This window comes from Prionailurus bengalensis, chromosome B2 (assembly GCF_016509475.1).
Source record: "Prionailurus bengalensis isolate Pbe53 chromosome B2, Fcat_Pben_1.1_paternal_pri, whole genome shotgun sequence".
NCBI classification, from domain to species: domain Eukaryota; kingdom Metazoa; phylum Chordata; class Mammalia; order Carnivora; family Felidae; genus Prionailurus; species Prionailurus bengalensis.
In genome coordinates, this window is record NC_057349.1 from 105,086,194 (window position 1) to 105,108,014 (window position 21,821).

General features: G+C 39.4%; 1 protein-coding gene across 2 annotated transcripts; it reads left to right on the plus strand.

Annotated features, from left to right (window-relative positions):
• The first annotated feature begins 397 nt into the window (after nucleotides 1-397).
• LOC122489908 (amine sulfotransferase-like) lies at nucleotides 398-21,400 on the plus strand. 2 transcript variants are annotated; one of them, XM_043592181.1, is made up of 7 exons: nucleotides 398-477; nucleotides 5,736-5,888; nucleotides 10,202-10,410; nucleotides 14,344-14,467; nucleotides 15,443-15,537; nucleotides 18,515-18,698; nucleotides 20,532-21,400. In XM_043592181.1, exons 1-7 carry the CDS (start codon nucleotides 438-440, stop codon nucleotides 20,651-20,653), a joined length of 927 nt encoding a protein of 308 aa, XP_043448116.1. In that variant the 5' UTR covers nucleotides 398-437; the 3' UTR covers nucleotides 20,654-21,400. The 2 variants fall into 2 exon arrangements, with proteins under 2 accessions (XP_043448116.1, XP_043448117.1); XM_043592182.1 differs by having other exon boundaries at nucleotides 18,515-18,680.
• Nucleotides 21,401-21,821: the final 421 nt, after the last annotated feature.

A 21,821-nucleotide genomic window follows, 5' to 3' on the forward strand; every position in this document is an offset into this window, starting at 1 on the left:
GTGTGGTAAAGTTATCAAGGCTGTTCACCAGTCTGTTAGATGATTTACCATCACTATCAGCCTAATCCCACGTCATGATTAAGCTGTTGATTCTTGGAGATCTGCTAATTGGTGAATCATTAAATCTCCTCATAGAAAACATAGTCTTGAGCTAAGTCTTTTTCTTTTTTTTTTTTTAAATTTTTTTTTTCAACGTTTATTTATTTTTGGGACAGAGAGAGACAGAGCATGAACGGGGGAGGGGCAGAGAGAGAGGGAGACACAGAATCGGAAACAGGCTCCAGGCTCTGAGCCATCAGCCCAGAGCCCGACGCGGGGCTCAAACTCCCGGATCGCGAGATCGTGACCTGGCTGAAGTCGGATGCTTAACCGACTGCGCCACCCAGGCGCCCCGAGCTAAGTCTTTTTCAACCAGATTATTCTTCCCATTGGCATTGATGTCAGAAGTTCAGTCTTCATTTCAACAAGCTCTTATTGGTGAGTAGTTGCATTTTTGATTGAGGGTGAAAACCTTTTCCATTTTCTTTCTATGTTCTTTGGCTGATATAGTAATTAAGTTGAAATAAGACAGATTAACAGGAGAAAAAAACAAATGTAATTACCTACATATGGCAGCCCCATATAACAGGAAGAGTCAAATACAGTCCCACAACTGAGGTTTATATATTATCCTGAGCTAAAGAGAAGGGGGTGAAAGCATTGGGAATTCAAAGAAGACAAAGATGATTGACTGGAACATGTGAAGAGCACATATTCTTTGTGTTTACTCAACCTCAACCATGTGATTGAGTCTTTATGATGTACAAAGTTATCTCTGGTATAAGTTTTCTTCCTGGTACAGGCCACCTGTGGAAATTCTTTTAGGCAGTTAAGGAAAAGTAAAAAGCTATTTGGGTCTGCTGGATCTGTATTGCTTCTGTCGCAAAAAAATCCACCTGCTAATGCAGTATATTTCTGGGCACAAACTCTGCTCCCCTTAACTTGTCTGAACTGTACTAATTATACAGGTGAGACTTTTTTCCTTCTTTTTTAAAAAGGACAGGTGAGTCTCAGGTGAGACTTTTTTCCTTCTTTTTTAAAAAGATTTTTTAAGTTTATTTTGAGAGACGGAGAGAGCAGAAGAGGGGCAGAGAAAGAGGGAAAGAGGGAAAGAGAGAATCCCAGGCAGGGGCTGGGCTGCCAGTGCAGAGCCCTGGGGGGGGCTTGAAACCACGAACCATGAGATCATGACCTGACCCGAAACCAAGACTTAACCACCCAGGAGCCCCTCAGGTGATCTTTCTAAACACTGGGCTAGATAAATATAAGATATCAGCTCATATATTTGAAGCAAAAATATTATGTAATTGTTTTGCATTGATTTTCAATCAACTTAGCTGTTTTGGTTCCAAAATATTTATATAGAGATTCAAGAACATTTTACACTAAAACAAAGATATAATGGACCATAACAGTAGTGTTTTATACTAGATTCTAATACACGGAGAATATAAGAGGGTAGATGTATAGTATGTATGATAGCAGAATACCAGATTCATTCTAGTTCATCTTTTTTACCCCCTTTTGGGATCACACTAAGTTTTTTCATATGTTTTCAAATAGTTTACTTCCCTAGAAAAGGAGTCCATCGATGATATGTCCCCTTTTGTCTGCTTATCTTGTTACTTTATTTCCTGTTAACACAGCCAATTCGAGGAAAAGGCATGTGTCCTATGTGTCCTATGGCCTTTTCCTTGAGCTCCATCAGAAGCAATATCTTTTGGCCACAAAAGATATTTTTGGTCTGTTTTCCCCACTTTTAAAGGTATATTCACATCCTCCCTGCCACTTCCCAAGGATTTTAATTGCTACACCACTTCCTTTAGGTATGAACGTTTCTTGCTGTTTGGCCACTGGTGCTAAAGGCAAATCCCTTACTTTACTTTCAGTGCATTGCCGGGTGCTCCTGAACATCAAAAATTAGATATTGACAGGTGTTCCAACTAACCTCAACTGACTGTGAATCACCTTCATTCTAATTATAATTCCACATCTATTGTACAAGAGCTTCAACTTTCTACCCTGGGTAATATTACATATGTCACATGCCAGGTTTTCTTCCCATCCAATTTGCAATCACGTTGGGCTCAGATGGGAGCATATGCCTTCCCCTAAAGCCTACTCTACACATTTGGACCCTGAGGAACATATAAGCCCTTTGATATAGGGGACCCATCGGATAGCCAGACCATGATCAATCTCTGACACAGATGCATTGTTTACAATGTCCCTGCCTAGGCTCCAGTATTATAAGATACCATTATTCTACTTTTGTGAAAAGATAAAAGGGACCAATTTTCACTCCCCAACATTCCTGTATCTTTTACATAAGTTTTTCTAACTTTTTTTTTTTTTTAATTTTTTTTTTTTTCAACGTTTATTTATTTTTGGGACAGAGAGAGACAGAGCATGAACGGGGGAGGGGCAGAGAGAGAGGGAGACACAGAATCAGAAACAGGCTCCAGGCTCTGAGCCATCAGCCCAGAGCCTGACGCGGGGCTCGAACTCACGGACCGCGAGATCGTGACCTGGCTGAAGTCGGACGCTTAACCGACTGCGCCACCCAGGCGCCCCTCTAACTTTTTATCTCACTGTTAGAAGTCACTCTGTATTTTCCATATTCTTGTTAGTAATTCTCATTATTCCTCCATGTTAATTTACAAACCAGGCATATTAAAAAAAAATTTTTTTACGTGTATTTATTTTTGAGACAGAGAGAGACAGAGCATGAATGGGGGAGGGTCAGAGAGGGAGACACAGAATCTGAAACAGGCTCCAGGCTCTGAGCTGTCAGCACAGAGCCCGATGCGGGGCTCAAACTTACGGACTGTGAGATCATGACCTGAGCTGAAGTCGGACGCCCAACCGACTGAGCCACCCAGGCGCCCCTGTATTTTTTTTTTAATCTTTGTGATTCTATGCTGGTTTAAAGTTTTTTAAAACATAATTTATTGTCAAATTGGCTTCCATACAACACCCAGTGCTCATCCCAACAAAGTGCCCTCCTCAATGTCCATCACCCAGTTTCCCCTCTCCCTCACCCCCATCAACCCTCAGTTTGTTCTCTGTATTTAAGAGTCTCTTGGGGCGCCTGGGTGGCTCAGTCGGTTAAGCAGCAGACTTTGGCTTGGGTCATGATTTCACGGTCCGTGAGTTTGAGCCCCGCGTCGGGCTCTGTGCTGACAGCTCAGAGCCTGGAGCCTGTTTCAGATTCTGTGTCTCCCTCTCTCTGACCCGCCCGCATTCATGCTCTGTCTCTGTCTCAAAAATAAATAAACGTTAAAAAAAAAAAAGAGCCTCTTATGGTCAGGCATATATATTTTTAAATGTTTTCTAAACACGACCTTCCTACTTTTGCTAACAATGGATAATTCTTACCTGGTTGCTTATTAGATTTTCATGATTTAATCTAATGAATCCTGTTAAGGCTTTAAAAATTTGTTGCTGGTTTGTGTGGCCACATTTTAATAGCATCATTGTGAAGTCACGTTTGTACAAAACTTGTTTACTTGTTCTGATTGAGATCTTTGCCCTGGCAGTCCTCATATTGGTCCTTTTGACCCCTGAGTACCACCTCTGATAGCAACAAAATCTTGTTTGCTTTATGAAAAGATCAAAATGTTACAGCCTTATTGTTATTGTTTTAATCCCAAGACGTGGAACTGGCTGCACTAAGGAGCCACTGCTTCTTTATAATGCAAGTTACTATTCCAGCCCAATGTGGGGATCGAGATGTAAATTATGTTCTTCATCTTGGACACTGCAGATGGCAAAGAGACTCTTTAAATATCTCCAGTGACCGAAAACTCATCTTTCCTGTCTTTCTCCATCCTTTGCTGTCTGGTCCCCCACTTTCTTTCTTGCCTATGAATTCATGTTGATGATTCCAAGTAATTTGGTTTTTTTCGTAAATCTCTTTTGTTAAGAGAGGCTACCAATCCTAGGTTTTCCAGTAACAGTGGGACTGTGAAAATATATTTAAAAGTTGTTTATTTGGGGGCATCTGGGTGATTCAGTTGGTTAAGCATCAGACTTCAGCTCAGGTCATGACCTCACGGTTCCTGAGTTGAGCCCCGCATTGGCTCTGTGCGGACATATCATAGCCTGGAGCCTGCTTTGGATACTGTGTCTCCGTCTTTCTCTGCCCCTTCTGTGCTCGCGCTCTGTCTCTCTTTCTCTCTCTCTCCAAAATAAATAAACATTAACAAAATAAAAAACATGCTTATTTCCGTTTTTCTATAATGACCCTTGGCTCTGGCTTTCTGGAATTGTTTTCAAATTATGCAATTCTAAGCTCTTATTTTGTCAGCTACTGCTATGATCAACTATTTTGAGAACTAGGAATAGGACACTCCAGAGTCATCTGGAAGTACCTCCAAGAAAACTGAAACCCAGAGTTCTCATATCAAAATGCGTTTTTCCGGGGCGCCTGGGTGGCGCAGTCGGTTAAGCGTCCGACTTCAGCCAGGTCACGATCTCGCGGTCCGTGAGTTCGAGCCCCGCGTCAGGCTCTGGGTTGATGGCTCAGAGCCTGGAGCCTGTTTCCGATTCTGTGTCTCCCTCTCTCTCTGCCCCTCCCCTGTTCATGCTCTGTCTCTCTCTGTCCCAAAAATAAATAAACGTTGAAAAAAAAAATTAAAAAAAAAATGCGTTTTTCCATATAGTTAGTGAGAGATAATAATGAAAGGCAAAATATGTACTTAAATGACGACTCACAAGTCTTGGTTTGTACTTTCTACATGTGATCCATTATTTAAATGTTTTCTTTCATGCTTTTCCTTTGTGCCATTGTCCATATTATCATTATGGACAATTTAATTGCTCACACGCAATGTCTCAGGCTTCCCGGAATAGACTCATGTCTGTGACCATTCATGCTGGTACTACCCCAATAACTTTAAAGATGTCACAAGTTAGGGGCGCCTGGGTGGCGCAGTCGGTTAAGCATCCGACTTCAGCCAGGTCACGATCTCGCGGTCCGTGAGTTCGAGCCCCGCGTCGGGCTCTGGGCTGATGGCTCAGAGCCTGGACCCTGTTTCCGATTCTGTGTCTCCCTCTCTCTCTGCCCCTCCCTCGTTCATGCTCTGTCTCTCTCTGTCCCAAAAACAAATAAATGTTGAAAAAAAAAATTAAAAAAAAAAAAAAGATGTCACAAGTTAAAAAAAAGAAAAAAAAGAAAGTTAAATTCAAAGGTACCAAGATTACTATAAACAGATAATGCCTACCGAGAAATTATATAAAAGAAATCTTTTATGAACCTACTAAGACCTAAGCAAGTGAATGTAGTTCATTTACAGGGGGAGAAAAAGGCCAGCTCATAAAGGACTATGTGGTTGGTCTGATAGCCAAGTGTTTTTGAAGCCCACTTAAATCCTATTTGTATACACATTTTCTGTTCAAATATACATAAGATTTCTGATTAAGAGCATCAGTTTTTAGAAATATTACAATAATTACTCTTAAGCTACTTTCCCCATACCTACATGAATGGAGCACGCACAAATAAAACCAAGAGCTAGCCCATAAATAGAAGTCTCTTGGGCATTCCCCAAATTCCACACATCCAGAATCCAGGCGAATAGCTTTCAGAGCCAACAGGTTTTCAGTGTTTGTGTTTGTTAAAAAGGAAAGATACAGAAGGGAAGACTATAACATTCTACTAAATTTCTCTCAAATAATTTATCTGTATTTTGCAGGCAACAGAAATATGGAAGATACAAACAAATTTTTAACCAAATTTAAAGGATGTTATTTTGCAAACACTCAACTTAATCTTGAAATTTTAGAAAATTTAGAAGATTTTGAAATCAGAGATGATGATGTCTTCATAATCACATACCCCAAATCTGGTGAGTCCTGTATTCCAACAGCTAATATAATTAATAAAATGATGTTTCTGTAATATGGGAGCACTGTTTTTTTAGGAGCATATTCTATTTGCATATATAGTCAATCTACTGGATATAAGTAATTTCTCATGTGGGCAAGGGAAATGGGCATAATGAAGAAGGAGAGAGATTGACGAAACCCTATCAAACACTGAGTTGCTGAAGTGGGCTGGGAAAGGACACAGGAATATGTGCCATTTAGGCAGCTTCTTGGGACATACTTGAAGCTGTATTTAATGACCAAGTACCTGAGAAAGAGGAAATTGAACTTATACTAATTATGATCATTCCCCAAATACTTTGGATCTTATTTTTGATACCACTCATATATATGTGTAGAATATATACATACATTTTGTGTGTGGGGGCCTACACATACATCTATTTACATTCTCTACCTGTGTTTTATTTTTTTATTTTTATTTTTTGAAAAATAAGGATGTTTATTAAGGACATTTCTAGCCCACAGCTAGGGCTCATACTCAGCTCTATGAGCCATTGTCCGGCCTCATCCCCATTCAGTGTGAATGACATTAGGGAGGGCGAGCCACAGGTATATCCCATTGATCCCACAGTAGGGGGGTCCCTTCCATAGCCAGGTATAGATAGAAGATATACTGCTGAGAATGAAGAGGGAAATCACTGGATTAATAAGTTTCTCTACACCGATGGAAAACTGAAATTCTCACTATTGAGAAAGATATTAGTTATGATCTTGTCATAAATGTCATTTAATATATTGAGTTATGTTCCTTCTACATTTTGTTGAGAATTTTTATGATGAACAATATTCAATTCTGTTGAATTTTTTTCTGTATTTATGGAGATGATAATATGGTTTTTATGCTTCATTTTTTAATGCATTATCAAACTATTCTATTTGTGGATGTTGAACCATCCTTGCATCCCTGGAATGAATTGTATTTGATCATGGTGTATGATCCTTTTAATGTGTTGTTGAATTCAGTTTGCTAATATTTTATTGGGGATTTTTTGCATCTATATTCATCAAGACTGATGGCCTGTGACATTCTTTTCTTCTAGTGTCTTTTCTGGTACTTATCTGGGTAATGTTAGCCTTGTAAAATGAATTGGGAAGTGTCCCCATTTTTTTTATTTTTGGAAGAGTCTGTGAAGGATTGTTACTAATTCTTAAAATATTTGTTAGAAAAAAATGTTTTTAATATTTTTTTTCCCCAGAAAACACTGATTCTCTTGCTCTACCTCAATTTAACAGACATGTTCCTATCTCTGGCTCTTTGCACTCACAGAATCTTTTTCCCTTGATGCTCTTCTACCTGATATGTGCATGGTTTACTCCCTTCCTTTGGGTCCTTATTTTAAACTTATCATTAAGGCATTCTGGGTGGTCATATTTAAAAATGCAGCCTCACTCAAAATTCTCACACTCTTCTTTGCTGCTTTATTTTCCCTCCATAATATAACACATATCACCTTATACTATACCATATATCTACATACTTAATTTGTTCATTCTTTACAAAGCCATCCTTAGGAAGCACATCATAGCATTCAGACAAGAACAAATATCCCAGAAGAACAGGAAAGACCTAAAAAAACAATTCCATGTGTATAACAGAACTCAATATAAATTTAAGTAAGGTGCATTTATTAATGGGGAAAAGATAGTATATTTGGTCCCAGGAAATCTGTGTCACTATATGCAGGAAGTTCACCTGGAATCGAACAGCACATAAAAGAGTAAACTCTAAGTATATTCAAGACACTAATATTAAAGGTAAAATTATACAACTATTTCTATTAAAAATATTGTAGAAAAATCATTGTAACTAAGGAGTGGTCAAGAGCTTCTACACAAATGTCCAAAGAAAAATATATAGGTAAAAGTTTGATAAGTTCAGTTACATCAAAATTAAGATTTTTGGGCTTTGCTTAACAGTGAGTTCCCTAGGCAAAGTTAATAGGGTCTGAAAGAGAGGAACTACTGGCAATGACTATAATTAAAAATAATTAATACCTAGAATATATTAGGTATATATACAGATAAACTGGAAGAGAACAGTGATCTACTTATAAAAAGAGCCAAAGAGATAAGCTGAAAATTTACCGAAGGAAACCACTCTCCACCAATACCAACAAAAAAACACAAAGCTGGTACACAATAGTCACTTGATTTATATCTAGTACACTGACAGCAATTAGAAAGGTCAGAAACCCTGAATGCTGACAAGGAGTACACACACATCTGCATGTTTAGCATGATACTGCTGGGAGAGTAGACTGAAGCAGCCATTCTCTGGGGAGCAGTCTGGCACTATCTGATCAACTGAAATACAGACATACCAGGCAATCTTGCTCCTGAGTATATGTCTCCAAGAATATCTCATATGGGTTCATAGGGTGAACATGAGTGAGGGTGTATGTGGCAGTGTTGTTTGGGGTGTGCTGTCCATTGGGGGAAATTAGACAGGTCAGTGCATGAATGCACACCCTGAAACACAGACAGCATCTGTTAGGTGCAATGGATCAGCAGTAGCATGTAAAGGAATGTTAAACCACAGCTCACAGTGACAAACAGTAAGAAATGACGTGCATGGATTAAAAATCAAGCACATACAACAATACATATTTCAAAAGAACATCTTCCAAGAAAGAATATACTTTAAACCCTAAAGTCTTCTTGTCTGTGGTGGAAGTAGGGGTAGGAATGGAAGCAGGAAATGTGAATATAAGGAATTAATAGATCTTGGAGTGCCTGCAGTGAATCAGTGATGTTAGTGTAGCATGACTGCAGAAAATGATAAATATCAACTTACATTAACCTCTGACATCCAAAAAGGCAAGAAGGAGAAAAAGAAAGAAAGAAAGAAAGAAAGAAGACGAAAGAATGGAAGAAAGAAAGAAAGAAAGGAGGGAAGGAAGGAAGGAGGGAAGGAAGGAGGAAGGGAGGGAAGGAAGGAAGGAAGAAAGAAAGAAAGAAAAGAGAAAACGAAAAAGATAGGTTGTGATACGGGAGTGGATATGGAAGCAGAAGCAGGAGAGAGGACAAAGACAGGAAAAATACAGCCTATTTTGCCTGGGGAACACGTTCTTCCAGTCCTCATAGTCTTAAATTTCTGCAGACTTGTTACCCATTAAGGTCATGTTTGGTAATTCCTTGGCACCCCTGAAGCTGTGATACCTGATGCAGAAGCAGTACTTCTTATCTGGGAAAGGTTGGAGAATGTAAGAAACCCTTTTAGAGCTTCATAACAATGAATTTTCATTGTGTTTGAACATCAGCTGTGGTAACATGTAAGCACGCATGATCTTGGTCTTCCCTGGGCAACACTGGAGGATTTATACCCATCATGCTCCAGAAAAGGTGCATACCACCTGACAGCAAGGCATGTATTCTTAACAGTGATCTTGCTTACCAGGTGCTGCTGCTTCACAGGCAGGGTGATAGGGTGGTCTCAGGAAGGAATTATAGGATGGGAATTGATGAGGGGCCAATGTACTTTCTCATTTAAGATGTTGATTTGAACCTTTCTGGGACATGTGACTTCTTGTTGGGGTAGGTTTTTGAAGCATTGCCTGTATATATGAGAAGCATGACCTTACAGAAGGTGTGTTTTAACTCTTAATATTCCCATATATGAAGCATGCAAAATGAAGTGGAAGGCATCTAGAGTAGGCAGTACACCCGTGTATTCTGTGACATATGTCCACTCTAACTGGAATTGGGAGAAATAGTCATCCTTAGAATTTGTCACATCCCACTTACAGCAAAAGGTCTAATCTTTTCCTTCCTGTCTCCACGTGGATCACAGGGCCTCCTTTAGGGATTTATAATGAACACTATTTCCCGAAGTGACATCATGGGCACAGTAAGAAACATAGGGAATGGGGGAAAGATGGAAAGTGACTCTATCAGTAAAATGCCAATTTTTTTTCTCTATATTAGCTAACGTCCTAGGAGTGGGGTTGGGGAAAGAGATCTTGAGGCAGGCATAGAAGATAATTTAAAATTCCCATATATGAAGCAGAAGAAAGTACAGAAGACTCAAGAAAAATTTGTGGGACAAATGCCCATGGAGTTTCACATGTAGAATCTCCTTATAAGGAAAAGCAAAGGCAACGTATGTTTGTCTTTACCCACACTGCACCCTTTATATATTAAAAATTCCATTGAGACAAAATTACCTTTGTACGTATTATAATAACAACCTCTGATTAAAAAACTGATGACACATCTATATACTTTTTGGATAAATTTTCACATCATTAAAACAAAATTATTTCTTTTACAGGTACTGTCTGGTTTCAGCAGATATTATGCTTGATTTATTTTGAAGAACATCGCAAAGGCATTGGGAATCTGGAAACAGTTGAACGCATCCCGTTTATTGAGTACACCCCTCAAAAAGTGGATCTTGCTGAAAGACCATCTCCTCGTCTCTTCGTTACCCACATCCCATACTACTTGGTTCCCAGGGGGCTAAAGAACAAAAAAGCCAAAGTAGGAAAATAGACTATGGCTGCTGAAAGAAAACTGCTTTTTCATTATTTCATTTCTATTCATTACGTTGATGCTGCACTCGTCCAGGTGTTAGCAAATGTGGTATTTGTCACGCGTTAATTTTCAACAGACTTTTGTGTTCTTATCTTCCAGTATCTGATTTTATCTTTCACCCTTTGTTTTCTGATCACATATGGAACACAACCATTGGAAAATGAGACTATATAGGAGTGTATTTAATTTACTTCATAGAGTATATTATAATATCATATACTTTATGTATTATATACCCTCTCATTTGTTAGCTATATTACCATGTGTATACAAACTGCCAGCAATTCCTTTTTCTTTTTTCTGTATGCTCTCCTCTCTTCCTTCTGACGCTTCCAACCTGTTTTGCCCGCTTTCTCTGTAAATGTACCGAGTTCATTGGAAATCTGAGGGAAGCTCAGAGAGAATCATTTGTAACTACTGAGTGATTTTTCTGTCTCTCCCAGTATCAGTCACCTCCACCCACTGATAATTTCAACTCTTGACTCATTTTCTCCCTCTCTACCTCCACTCCTCTGACTCGGGATTATTTCAAAGTTGATGTACATTGTCTCTGGCTGGCCAGATAGGAGTGAGGCCAACTGCACTCAAAGGATCAACATGAAGGAGGCACTTCCTGTCAGGGCCACACAAGTGTGGGATTGCCTCCTTCAGGTTGACCCGTCAGGCTCTGCACTGGCCTCCCAGACCCTAGCCCTGCCAGGCCTCTCCGGTTGATTTAAACTCCAGCCACTCTTCCTCCACCAACCTCAGTAACCCTCTTCTGCAACCCACGTGTTATGCACCTGCCTCTGTCTCTGACTGTTTTTGCTTTCTGATGTAATACATACTTACCTGTTTATTTATTGTCTATGTTTCTGGCCACAGTGTAAAACCTTTGAGACAGATGGAGTTTGTAGTGCATAGAACCCTGTCCAGAAGGCATTAGAGTTGAATGAATGACAAAAGGGATCACCAGTAATTGCCCTAATGCGGATCTTTGCTTCAAGCACCTTATTATCTGAGTGCTGTCTCCTTTTCCTCCTGCTCTTTTCAGGTGTTCCGTGCAGTGATGTGTCAGCACATTCATTTCTCCAGCCCCCTCCCCACTCCTATTCCCCACACTCACTCTCATACATATGCGTGTCCTCAATTGCTCCTTGCCCACCAGTGACTCTACATTTTAAATTCAAATCCTTTTTGTCTAAATTCTTTTGCTAATTCAGCTGTTATGATTTGTTGCCAACCCTTAATTCTGCTGAAACACAATTGTTTTATATTAGTACCTATATTCCTGAATCTGGTAGTGTGGTCAGAAAAAATCAAAACAGTTAAAAATTGTGTCTTTCTTTACATTTATGGCCACAATTCTCACACTTTACTTTTTAAAAATGTTTTGCTTTCCCCCCCTTTCCATACTGACTTTTCATACTTTCTTTATCTTCTCAAACCTCAGCAGCATTCTGCTCCACCTATCCCAGTAAAAGACTCCAAGTAAACCATTAACAGTAGATGCCCTCCACATGCAAAACCTCCCCTCACTGCTGTCCCTCCTTAAGAGGAAAAGGTGGGATGTGTACACAGTTTTGTTCTTATTATATATCTGCCCCTCCATTCATGGTCTGGATCCCTTTTTGGATCCCTTTTGTCTGTTCCACTGTTTCGCAAATGGGAGTCGGGCCAGGCCAACATCTGGGAATCATCAGCTCTCAGCTCTGCGTATTCCCCACAGGATATTTAGCATATTTGAGGCGTTTTTGGTTATGGTGGTGGTGCTGCTAGTTATAGTGGGTTGAGGCCTGGGATGCTGTTAAATGTCCCAACCACAGACCGTTATCTGGGGGAAATGTCCATGGTGCCACTGTTGAGAAACTTGTTCTACTCTCAAAGACTTTCCTTAAACAATATAATTTCCTTTTTTTCATTCATTACCAATTTCCTTATGCTGATTGGATCATTCTGTTTGGCCCATAATGAAGTTTTCATGTGGCATTTTTTAACAGTAAAATAAAACTTGTCTTGCTCCATTTCAATTTTCATTTCCTGCCTTTCATTTTCTGTTTGAGATAAACTTCTTAAAAGCGTTTAGCCTCCTTCTCCTCGCTTTCACTGAATCCTGAATGCCAACGTCCCTTATTATTATAGTTTTGAAAAGGGGGGATCATTTCTTGGTCACTTTACTTGGCCTATCACTGGCATCTGACGTAGTTGATCGCTTTCTACGTCTTTAAACATTTTCTTTTCCCGCTGTTCCAGACACCACATTCGTGGTATCATATTATCTCAGTGGACACTTAGAGGAGATTCTACCCAAAAACCTTTCCCTCTCTTCATATTTCATTTCAGCAGAGCTCTCATTTTATTTGGACTTGTATCCTGTATATGCTTCTGGTCTGATGGTTAGAGTGGTAAAATTTGGTTGGTGCAAAAGCAGGGCTTGGTACCAGGCATCTTGCCATTAATTTTTAAGGCACAGGTAAGTGACAAGCTTATGAACAACAACACAAGCAAAGAAGAAGTTTCTTTCGTGTCCTCTGAAAGAAGGTTTCTTCATTATTTTAATTGACCATGGGGATGAAAAGTGGCAGCTGTGTGGGACATAAAGAAGGGTTAGCATGTCATAGTGGAAAAGTAGGAGACTCAGTCCATGACTGCATCGAGATGATGAGTTAACCTAACCTGTTGCACTCTCATCTTGGGCTTTGGCTTTTTGTGAGAAAAGTTGATGCTTTTACTATTTAGGAAATGCTATGCGAGATCTTTTCTAACTTATACAATTACATTTTGAGACGCTGCTCCTTCCTCTTTACTGGCTTCTCCTTCTCTGTCCAACCTCTGAGAGCTGATGATTCCCAGATTTTCGGCCTGGCCTTCTCCTATTCTCCCTCTATAGTTAATCCCTCAGTTAGATTATCTAATCACGTAAGTTAAATACAATGTATGTAGAGTTGATTTCTCCTTTTAATTCTAGATTGATGTAAAGTATTTAATAACTCTATATCTATAGAGATGTCAAATATATTTCTATATAGGTATTATCCAAATATGGGCTCCAATACCAAAAGGAGTTTTGATTTTATCTTCAAACCACTCCTTTTCCCAGTTTCCTTATATATTTTGTTCTATTTATTAGGTATAGAGAGAGCATGGTCAGGGGAGGGGCAGAGAGAGAGGGAGTCACAGAATCCAAAGCAGACTCCAGGCTTTAAGCTGTCAGCACAGAGCCTGATGCAGGGCTCAAACCCCTGGACCATGAGATCATACCTAAGCTGAAGTTGGACGCTTAACCCACTGAGCCACCCAGGCACCCCAATACTTTGTATTTTTAATGTCTTTGGGTTGCTTCACTGCTTTATGAAATTATGGCTTCTGCTTGGTTACAATATACATTTTTAAAGTTAAATCTCATAGTCCTTCAATGAAAAAATATTGAAGAAGTAACTACTACGGGTCAAGTACTTGTGCTTTATACTGTGAAGATATATAAGAATTATGTGAACCATGCACTGAAGGATGAGAGAAATACAATCTAAACTTTCACAGATGATTTGGAAATATCTTAGTAAGTTTTTCCTATTGCCATAATTGTATAGCTATGAGATATTTTCACATATGTTAGCTTGTTGAGGTAGGGACAGGAGAATATTGTTGGTTTCTGTCTAGGGGAGTAAGAAGAGGTACCACGTGAGGTAATTGATAGTCACCAACAATTAAGTCTCCCAATCATTAAGGGAGAGCCATTGCAGAGGAGAAATGCAAAATACAAAGAGGGCTGAATATATACAAGACATGATTAGAAACTGTAAAGTTAAGCTAACAGGCTTCATTCAGTTGGAGGGCATTAGGGTACAGATATGACATTATGAAAGCATCAGATATAATGAATACTTCCTTTCTTTCCAGGTTATTTACATATACAGAAACCCCAAGGATGTTATGTGCTCATTTTTTCACTTTTCAAAGAAACTGACAGCATCCGCTACAGATAACTTTGTGGAATTCATGAAACTATTTCTAGAAGGAGAAGGTAACTACAATTTCATAAAATACTAAGTTTGGTGTCCTGTGGTGAGTTTTTAAGCTCTAGCAGAGAGAAAGAGTTTGCTTAAATAGAGTAGAATGGGGATCAGTAATCAACGTATCAAGCCAGTTGGTAGTGTTGTCGTAGGTGACCATGTCCAGCCATTGTACAAACATTGCTAACTCTCTCTCCTTCTCAACAGAATGTCAAGATTACAGTCATACCAACAGAGAATAATTACATCTAACCATGGAGAGATTATTTCACTAGCACACAGATTTCTGTCCTAGCTTAGTGAGAAGTAGCTCAGTGAGAGCGTACGTTTGGAGCTTTGCACTTCATATTTCAAGGGGCTCCTCCCAAGAGTCCTTTAAAAAATATTTTAGTAAATTTTCATTCATTGTTTAAGTAATTTCTACACCCAGAATGGGGCTCACAGCTCTGAGGTCAAGAGTTGCATGTTCTATCCATTGAGCAAAACAGGTGCTCACCACATTCATATCTGAGGAGCCAGTGCAGCTATTTGACCAGGAACAAAGCTTGCAGAAGTAAACGTGATGATCTGGAACAGACTTACGATTGTCTCCAATGCATTGTGGCAGAGCTGAGGTGACTCTTCAGAGACCTCTCGTGCTCCTTGCAGAGTGGAAATACCTCCATGTGCCTTTGGGGATAGTGGGAGAAGTAAGGAGAGGATTCATTCCTCCTTTCCCTTTTCAGTTTTTCTAACCCCATGGCAAGATTATTTTCTATTTGTATGAAATGCATTTTTAAGAGACTAATTTCTCCTTGACTGTATGTTTGTTTCCTGGTGGAAGTTGGATGGTTCTCCCACAACCAGATGCTAGGGGAAATCTGGAATCTAGCAGCACACTTCCTTTTCCTCCTTTGTTACTAAAGGTTCCTGCATCTCCTAGGACTGTAGATTCTTCTCAATGTGTTCAACATATTTACTTAATGATGTATCTGTTCTTCCCACAGTGGTAGGAAGTCTTTGGTTTGACCACATCAAAGGTTGGTATGAGCACAAAAGCCTGTTCAACATTCAGTTCTTGATGTATGAGGAGATGAAGAAGGTGAGAAATGTGACATTACTGACTTCACTGACGCTGTAAGCCAGCCTGGCTGAATGAATTGATTGTTTATGCCCAGAACACCCAAAGGATGATATCAAATTTGAGAACCCAGATTGTGTACCAGGAGACATTTTTCCTGTATCACTTCTATGCTTTCTGTACCAGGTTTCCATTTAGAACTACCACTGGAGGTTTCTTTTCAAAATTTATCTGTGTGTCAATAGATGTCTGTTTATGTATGTTGGTGTGAATGATTTGATTATTTTGAGTCAGATTATTGGTTTCTCTTTTGTGAATTGTTATATCTATTTCCTTCAATTTTTAATTATACTAATGTTGTAGATGTGTGTTCCTCACTTGCAGGTACATTTCCTGGGAACTTTAATCTTGTCTTTATTGTGTATGATTAAACCATGCAGGGAAAATTAAATGAAAATACCTGCGTATGATTGGAAAGAATTCAGCTCCCAGTACAGTCAACTATATGTGCCTGAAAAGAAAACTTCTATTGCTTACTGACTAAAACCCAGAGCCAGGCTACCCTGATGCTGGGTGTTTGGCTCATGCATGTCAAGAATATCCCAGGGTTTTCTGTGTTTCTTTTGTACCATATTTGGTGTGATGACGATGTTTCCCTCATGGTAGCAGGACAGTTGTAGCTCCAAAGTCATGTCCTCACATGATAGCTTACATGGCAGACAGAGTGTTAACAGGGAGAAAAGTGGCATTCTTGCCTTGCTTTGTTCCCACCTTTGCTCCATGAGGAAACTCACTCTCAGAAACTTCTGTTTGACTTCCTCTTTCAGACCCAACACCCAAATTGGGCCATGTGACCACCCTAAACTAATCTCTTGTAGCAGACAGTGGGATTGCCACGAGGAATTTGGATTAATAATGATCATTATGGAATGTGGCTGGGCACTGCTGCCAGGACCCCACCAGGATCTCTTAGCAGGAAAGAAGAGAAAGAGCTGAAAGGGCGACCACCCTAAAGGCTGCCACCTGCTGAGTGTCACTAGCTTCTGTTACCCCTGCCATAGGGCATATACCAAATCTAGACTCTCTGGCTGAGTGCATATCACCTACGAAATAGAGATTCAAGTGTCTGGCTGGCCTTGTAATCTTCTTCACAATATGGCCCTTCTTTTTTTCTTTTTATATGAAATTTATGGGCAAATTGGTTTCCATACAACACCCAGTGCTCATCCCAACAGGTGCCCTCTTCAATGCCCATCACCCACTTTCCCCTCCCTCCCACCCCCCATCAACCCTCAGTTTATTCTCAGTTTTTAAGAGTCTCTTATGGTTTGCCTCCTTCCCTCTCTGTAATTTCCCCCCCCTTCCCCTCCCCCATGGTCTTCTGTTAAGTTTCTCAGGATCCACATAAGAGTGAAAACTTATGGTATCTGGCTTTCTCTGTATGACTTATTTCACTTAACGTAACACTCGCCAGTTCCATCCACGTTGCTACAAAAGGCCAGATTTCATTCTTTCTCATTGCCAAGTAGTATTCCATTGTATATATAAACCACATCTTCTTTATCCATTAGTCAGTTGATGGACACTTAGGCTCTTTCCATAATTTGGCTATTGTTGAAACTGCTGCTATAAACATTGGGGTACATGTGCCCCTATGTATCAGCACTCCTGTATCCCTTGGGTAAATTCCTAGCAGTGCTATTGTTGGGTCATAGGGTAGATCTATTTGTAGTCTTTTGTGGAACCTCCACACTGTTTTCCAGAGCAGCTGCACCAGTTTTCATTCCCACCAACAGTGCAAGAGGGTTTCTGTTTCTCCACATCCTCTCTAGCATCTATAGTCTCCTGATTTGTTCATTTTAGCCAGTCTGACTGGCATGAGGTGATATCTGAGTGTGGTTTTGATTTGTATTTCCCTGATGAGGAGTGGTATTGAGCATCTTTTCATGTGCCTGTTGGCCATCTGGATGTTTTTAAAAAAAATTTTTTTTTCAACGTTTATTTATTTTTGGGACAGAGAGAGACAGAGCATGAACCGGGGAGGGGCAGAGAGAGAGGGAGACACAGAATCAGAAACAGGCTCCAGGCTCTGAACCATCAGCCCAGAGCCTGACGTGGGGCTCGAACTCACGGACCGCGAGATTGTGACCTGGCTGAAGTCGGACGCTTAACCGACTGCGCCACCCAGGCGCCCCATGGATGTCTTTAGGGAAGTGTCTATTCATGTCTTCTGCCCATTTCTTCACTGGATTGTTTTTCGGGTGTGGAGTTTGGTGAATTCTTTATAGATTTTGGATACTAGCCCTTTGTCTGATATGTCATTTGCAAATATCTTTTCCCATTCTGTCGGTTGCCTTTTAGTTTTGTTGATTGTCCTTCTATTGCTTACAGGCTCATCTCCCATCTTTCTCATCCCAGACCTGTTCCCATACAGCCCCAGAGAAACTCAAATTCTCATACTCCTGTGACCTGAGATCCCACACCTCCCATGCAACCACAATTTTGCAGATATTCTTTTTTTTGATTTAAACACTGTATCTTCAGTTTGTCTATCAAAAAAGTCCTGGTGTTGGTTTAATTCCCAGAACAAACTTCTCATCTTTGAGGAACTTTCTCTGAATTCTGTTACATAATTACTCTTTGCCAGTAAGTACTTGTACTGAATTCCCAGAACTGATTCCCTGTTGTGCCTCTGTTCACTTGCACCATCATTTAGGGCAGTATCTGACATATAGTAGCTATTCACCAAATACTTGCCCACTCAACACAAATAAAATGAAATATGAGTGTTCCTAATATGCACTCTAAAACAGTCGACAAGGGAGGAATTAATTTATCAAGAAGGAATAAGCAAGAACCTTCTCATGGTCCTGCTCCACTTTTCTAAGTATCCTAAGCACCTACATTTTTCACTCCCATAATGATATTTAGCTGTGACTTTTGTGTGTGTCTTCTTTCTTATAATGTGCATCATTTATCATATTATGATTTATTTCAGGACCTCAGAGGCTCTGTGTTAAAAGTATGCAAATTTTTGGGGAAAGAATTGAGTGAAGAGGACGTGGATGCTGTTGTGAGACAGGCCACATTTGAAAACATGAAGAATGACCCACGAGCCAATTATGACAATAAACTCAAGACCCATTTTGGGATACAAAAAAAAGGTCATTTCCTTCGCAAAGGTGATGGTGAACAATAAATGCTTGGCTATCTTGCACTGTGATACAAACATACCGAAGTGTAGCTTCTAAGCTTTCCTGATGTGGAGCTGCTATGGCCCTGTTCCCTTCCCTACACAGTTGATTTTCCATGATTTCTTCTTGGTGCTCTTCAAGAGACTATATTATTTGGTCCCAGAATGTGTCTGGATGAATAGCCTAAAGTTGCAAGGCCTTCTCCTTGGCCCCTGGAAATCTACCAATGCCTATCACCATGTCTACCGCAAAAGGGATGTTCATTTAGTGTTAGACTATTTTCCCCCAGTACAATGGGCTAGGCACATGATGATGAATTAATGGTGGCACAGTTGGCCATCACTGGCTGTTCTTCCATCTCTGTGATTTAGTCTGAACCTCGTCCAGGACTGAATTAACAACACATATTCACTATTCTTTTGTTACTGGGGAGGACTATTATGTATACATATAATAGTATACACACACACACACACACACACACACATAATAGTATAGTATACATAATAGTCCTACCCAGTAACAAAAGAATCTTCCATCATAAAAATGTATAGGAATATCTCCTTTATCTCAATATGATACCTCTGGTGAGTGCATTTTTAAATGAATGATTCCTTCATATAAATGATAAATGTGAACATGTTAGAATATTTTTATTATTTTATAAATTATTCTAAGTTAAAATGTATGATCTTCTTAGTACCTGGAAAATCGATAATACAGAATTATTGACATAAATTTTACACTTAATCAGAATGTTTTATGCCTCTACACCAATCGCAATAAATAGTGGCTTAAATGCATTAATATTTCCTTCACTTAACTACTTTGTACATCTTCACCCATTCAACTAAAAAATATGAAACACTGGTAACTTGGAGCCAACCTGAAGTGGGGACATGCCCTCCCCTTTACCCTCAGCGCATCCTGTCATGTTGTAGATGCTACAATCCTTCTCCAATGCCATCATCATGGCACTTGCATTTTTTTTCTTTGAAAAAAGAAAATTTTCTGTGGTTACACATCTTTAACACACCTGAAAAACGAGAGACTGAAATGGCCCAGACAACAAATAAGAGAAGCCAAATTTCCTTACGGAAATGATGCACATTCCCTTGTTTCTTCTACACATACTTTTCTCTTAGATGTTATGAAGTGTAATGTCATTTGTACTGGCTTTAGCACTCCTGCACAAATTGTGTTTGTGTTTTCAGTTTCATTAGCATTGAAGCTGGTTTATTTATTTGTTTACACTTTAGCGTGATTTTACATTCAGTGTTTCTTGCCTCTCCTTCTATCAACCTCTACTTGCCATCCCAACTCTGTCTGTAAGTTTAAAGTAAGATTGTTGTAAACCTACACTGGGTACAGATGGAATAATTACAGGTGGGCCATTCCAAACTGTATGAGCTTGGGCTATATTTTTAAAAATCTCTCTGAGCATCCATGTCCTCATCAGTAAATATTTGTCTAATGATATCTGATTTTTGGAATTTTTAAGGACTTCTGTAAACTACAATAGCCCATGTTAGCCTGAAACAAAATAGTCAACAAGTTGCAAGAGTTTTCTCGTTTGTCAGGTAGCTGACAGCTCGGGGCTTGAGCTAATTACCTTAAATTACCTAATTGTGATGATGAGTTTTCTTTTCCCCTTGCCATAAAGTGGGAGAGAAAAGGGCCATTGCCATGTGCAGGAGCAACAGGGGCCTTACTAGGGAGGAAAATGAATGTCCAAAAAATGGTGTTTCTCCCAGCACTAAGGCATCATGCCTCCTCCTCCCAGAATCTGCTTTGAAGCAATTTCTTTGCTGTTCCTCCCAGGTACGGTTGGAGACTGGAAAAATCACATGACTGCTGAGCAGAATGAAAAGTTTGACATGATTTTCCAAACGGAGATGAAAGATATTCCCTTGAAGTTCATCTGGGATATGAATGAAGAATAGATTTCTTAACAATGCACAAATATTTTTACGAAACTTCTTTCAGAAGGAAATATATTGAATTGTACACTTTCATCTTTGATTGTCATTGGCTTATTATTGAAAAAACTCATTGATGAATAAATATTCATATGCCCACACTACATCATTTGCCATCTGTGGCCTGTTTCAATTTGCTAGGATTCCTCACTTTCTGATCAGAAGAGGTTTCCTCTCTTTGTGTTGCAGTATAATTATGGAATAGTTTTTACCTTAAGTTCAGAAATTCCAAAGCCTTGAACCACAAAGGAGACCATAACATGTGATTGATTCGACATCTTAAAATAGAAGCCTTGTCATTTATAAAAAACTACTTATGGTCTTTTTTCACATTTAAGATTTTAATTCTTAGGTAATCAAATGAGTCAGCCTTTCATTTTATGGCTTCTAGGATTTGTGTCCAACTAGGAGTGTTGCTGTCACAAGTATTTCCATGTATTCATAAATCATTTCTTTATTTAATCTTAATATCTATCTTTTGTTGTTAGATACCTGTCAATTTTTTTTCCTAACAGAGAGCCAAATGGCCCAAAATCATTTATTGAATTCACATCATTTTCCTACTGATTAAAACAGACATTATCTTGTTCTACAATGTTGTATGTACATACATTTTCTTATGTAAAATGACATATTTTCTGTCGATATAATTTTCTTTTTTGTAACTATGCCCTGATTTCTAACATAGATTAATAAACCAATAAATCATGATGCATTGTGTTGGAATCCTGCTAAGTGTTGCTTTACTCCTAAAATGTCACATAAAAATTGACATCACCACTAGTTGAGTGTTCCCATTCAGAGGTATTTATACTCACACTTATTTGTGTTTTCTTCCCAGTCATTTTGTAAGGACACCTGGTCCTTACATTAACCTTGCTCATTTCCTGTGAAGATTATCCTATGCCAGCATAGATTTTGGGAGGAGAATATTTTTTGTAGATTTTGGGAGGAGAATATTTTTGAGTCAAGTGTTCTAACTGCTCTCCTTTTCTCATGGACTTTTGCCTGCTCAGGCATACACTGGGTTTCTTGTGGTCAGGCTGGCTCTTTGCAAATAGTACGGTCAGTCTAGGCCTGTAGGGGTGTGGATGCTGCCGTCCATCAGATTCTGTAGACCCACTTGTATCTT